At 41.8% G+C, this 3,382-nt stretch overlaps 1 protein-coding gene across 2 annotated transcripts in view; it reads right to left on the reverse strand.

The window, feature by feature from the left end:
- Positions 1–1,029: 1,029 nt before the first annotated feature.
- Positions 1,030–3,382, reverse strand: part of ldlrap1 (low density lipoprotein receptor adaptor protein 1) — a 52,921-nt gene continuing 50,568 nt past the window's right edge. For both annotated transcript variants that reach the window (XM_015393076.1, XM_015393075.1), the window contains one exon: positions 1,030–1,219. In XM_015393076.1, the coding sequence (XP_015248562.1) occupies positions 1,173–1,219 (47 nt within the window). In that variant the 3' untranslated portion in view covers positions 1,030–1,172. The remainder of the gene's footprint in view (positions 1,220–3,382) is intronic.

A 3,382-nucleotide genomic window follows, 5' to 3' on the forward strand; every position in this document is an offset into this window, starting at 1 on the left:
AGAGGGAGGGAGAGAGAGAGAGAGAGAGGGAGGGGGAGAGGGAGGGAGAGAGAGACTTGGAAGAAGAAAAACACCTAGACAGAGAGTAGGATAATTATATTTTATTAAAATGTAAGTTTAAATTAATGTAAAAACAAACACCAAAAATAACACTGGGAACAGTCCCTGTGGGGGAAAAAATTTAACTCAGTAAACTTTGAATGCCACTGTAACATATTTAGACAGAGAGTGTGCGAGTGCCAATAAAAGCTCCTCATCTGCTTACTTAACGACTCATTTAACAAGTCTGAATCTAAGAGATTAAATCAGTTAAAGAAACTGACAGCTAGCTCCTTTTTCCTGTTGAGGTTTTCAGGTTATACATTTTAATTATTAATAGATGGTATGACATCATCATCCTATCAGTCGAACAACACATTAGCTCTACGATTCAGATTTGTTAAAACTTCTCTGCAGTTTCAGGACCACATGTGATTAGTGTAAAAGCACAAATGAGTTTTCCATGAATTCTGTGCTTTTAATGATGAATGAACGCTGAGTGCAAAAATAGGTTTTGCAATAGAAAAAAGTAGGATTGTCAACTTTGCTCAGACACAAACACTTTCTTTTTTAAAGCTTTAGGCCCAACATAAAAGCTGGAGCTGTGACACACATAGGTAGTTACTTCACTGCTAAACCCAGAGGGGACTGGTGTGTTAGCATCCCAGCTGATTAGAAGCACTTGTTGACGTCACCAATAGCTCTTGCACACTTTCTGTATCACAGTGTAAAAATACATATGAGTGAGCGTGAACGGGTAAACACAGAACATAAGATCAGGCTGGAAGAAAACATGGGGTGGGCTGCATGTTTTTTTTTTTATTTATAAAAAACTAAAAAGGGGTGAAGAGGGTTTTATTGCTTTGGCCTGTTGTGGGAGCCGTCGGCTCGTGTTGTTCTCTTCTTGCGTGGATTTAGAAGCATCAGAGTTCCACAGGACTGACGGTTAGTGAACCAGGCAGCAGAGAGAAGGTGGTTTGTTTTTTTTGTTTTTTTTCCTGGTTTTCCCTTCTTCTTCTTGGCAGAGGCTTCAGGTTAGAACTCAAATGTGTCTTTTTGTGCAGCTGAGTCTGTCTCGTCTTGGTCCCATTTGCCCGGGGAGAGGCACTCTTCGTTGTTCAAGTCCTGAGGATTTACCCCAATGTCCAGGACCTGGGGGTTAGTGCGAGACTCAGCGAGTCTGCAAAAATGAAGAGAAACAAGGCATTTTTTATACAACTTTTCAGCTTTAATTAAAGCTCAAATAAAGCAAGGATGAATTGATACAAATGGTTTTATTGTCCATCCTTCATGGCTTCCAATTAATCAGAGCTTCTTATAATCTTCTGAAACTGAAAGATTATAGAAATAGTACAGGTGTGCAGATATTGCATCTAAAGCCTTGAATAATCCTTTCCACACTGTAGTTACTACTGGTTAATAGACTAGAAACAGTCGGAGTGGACTTTTATGTGCCCTGTTAAACGGATTCAAATATCATACTTTATATTATTAGTGTCATAAAGTAAAATTATTATTTGTATGACTTGGTTTTCTATGATATAGTAATGGGTACAAAAATATTAATAAAATTTATTTTTACTTCAGACGCTTTAGAGCCCATATCATGATGCTTTTGTTCTGGTTGCAAACTTTCAAATTGCAAAAGTAGCAACGCTTTTTTTGGCGTCTAAAACATCATGTAAGAACATCTAGTCACTGAAAATAAAAAATAAAAACTTCTAATGAAAACGTCTAACCAGAATAACATAATGGATTGTGGAGTCTCTTTGCAGACTTTTCCCAGACTAAGTTGTTGCCCTGAACATCTTATAGCATCTATATGCTGATGACACACAGCTCTATATTTGTTTTTTACAACATTACAAAAGTATGCGAGTACTTTTACTTTAACAGTTAGTGCTTAAAGGAAAATTCAGGTTTTTAACACTTTTAGCCCATTTTCTGTAGTGTCCAGGATGAAATCGAATGATCGACACCAAAATTTTGACGATTGGTCCTGTCTCTGCTATTTGGCTCATGCAGAATCCCCCCCTGGCNGCGCATCAAAAGGTCCCGCAGCGCGTTTTCAGCACCAGGCGCAGCTGCTCGAGATGGAAAAATAAAATTTTTGATGCCCGATGCGCCGCATCAACCAATCAGAGACGCTGATCTGGGAGCTGGCAGCGAGACAGACACATCGCTGATGAGACAGAGCGCTATAATCACTCCTCTGAAACAGTTTATTAACGCCTAAATGAACTTAAAATGCTGAAATCTGCCGGCAGAACATGGTCGCTGCTGCCTGCAGTTTGGATTACGTACATAAAAAACGCTTCCAGCCGCCGCGGCAAACCGCGAGGAGGCGACAGGGCCAGAGGCTGCTGTTGAAAGTGATTCCTACTGACAGCGCACCGCCGGTATGTGGGGGTCTGATCGGCTCCGACAGAAATATTATTGGAAGGCAGGATGGTAATCTGGATGAACTGATTGCACTGATTAGGTTTTCAGGTGGATTTTCCCACTTAAAAACATATTAAAACTACTTTATTCCCAATGATCACAGCAAATATAGCTGCAAGGCAAAAAAAGGATGGAGTAGCTCCGCCCAACGCAGCAGGAGCAGCAAAATCGCGTCTGCTGCTTCATTTTTGCTGCTTGTACCAGTGAGTTCTGACGCACGGCTGAGGCAGCTTTGCTGCTCTGGCTGCGCGGTGCAAAAGTTCTGACGCGCGTTGGGCGGCGCTACCCTATCCTGTCTTTGACTGGAACAATGGCGGATGAAATTGAGAGAGTCACCTGGCTTATTTTAATAAATAAAGGTAGAGAACGTCGTCGGGAGCGTCGTCGCCATATCTGGATTCACCAATTAATTCAGAGGCTCTCAGTTTGTGGAGAGTTTCACCATCTACTCCAGGAACTCCGAGCCGACCAGGATCGCTTCCAGCGCTACCATCGTCTCACCCCAGCCCAGTTTGATGACCTGCTGTCCCGCATAATGAAAAAAAGATAGATGACTGAATAAAAATAAATATTTTTGTCTTCTTTTTTCTACATGTAGGGACCAGCTGTCTGCCGAGGTGTCTGCCCTGGAGGAGGGTCTACCCGACCACCGTTACAGTTAGATGGCAAGTAGAATCACATTTTAGCTGTTCTTATTTAAGGGTTATGAAAACAGTTTTAGTAAAGTCATTATTTTCTGCGACTTTTTAAACTTTTTTTGTAACATGGCAGCCGTCGATTGGGTCAGCCCTGCAAAAACCTGATGGACGATGTGGTGAAAAGTGGAGAGAGGCACCCCTACCCCCCAGATGATGTCCCTCTCGCAGTCAGAAGTCTTCAAGCTCATCTGTGTGCTGCTCAG

Source organism: Cyprinodon variegatus, unplaced genomic scaffold, assembly GCF_000732505.1.
Source record: "Cyprinodon variegatus isolate N-32 unplaced genomic scaffold, C_variegatus-1.0 Scaffold623, whole genome shotgun sequence".
In the NCBI taxonomy this organism is placed as follows: domain Eukaryota; kingdom Metazoa; phylum Chordata; class Actinopteri; order Cyprinodontiformes; family Cyprinodontidae; genus Cyprinodon; species Cyprinodon variegatus.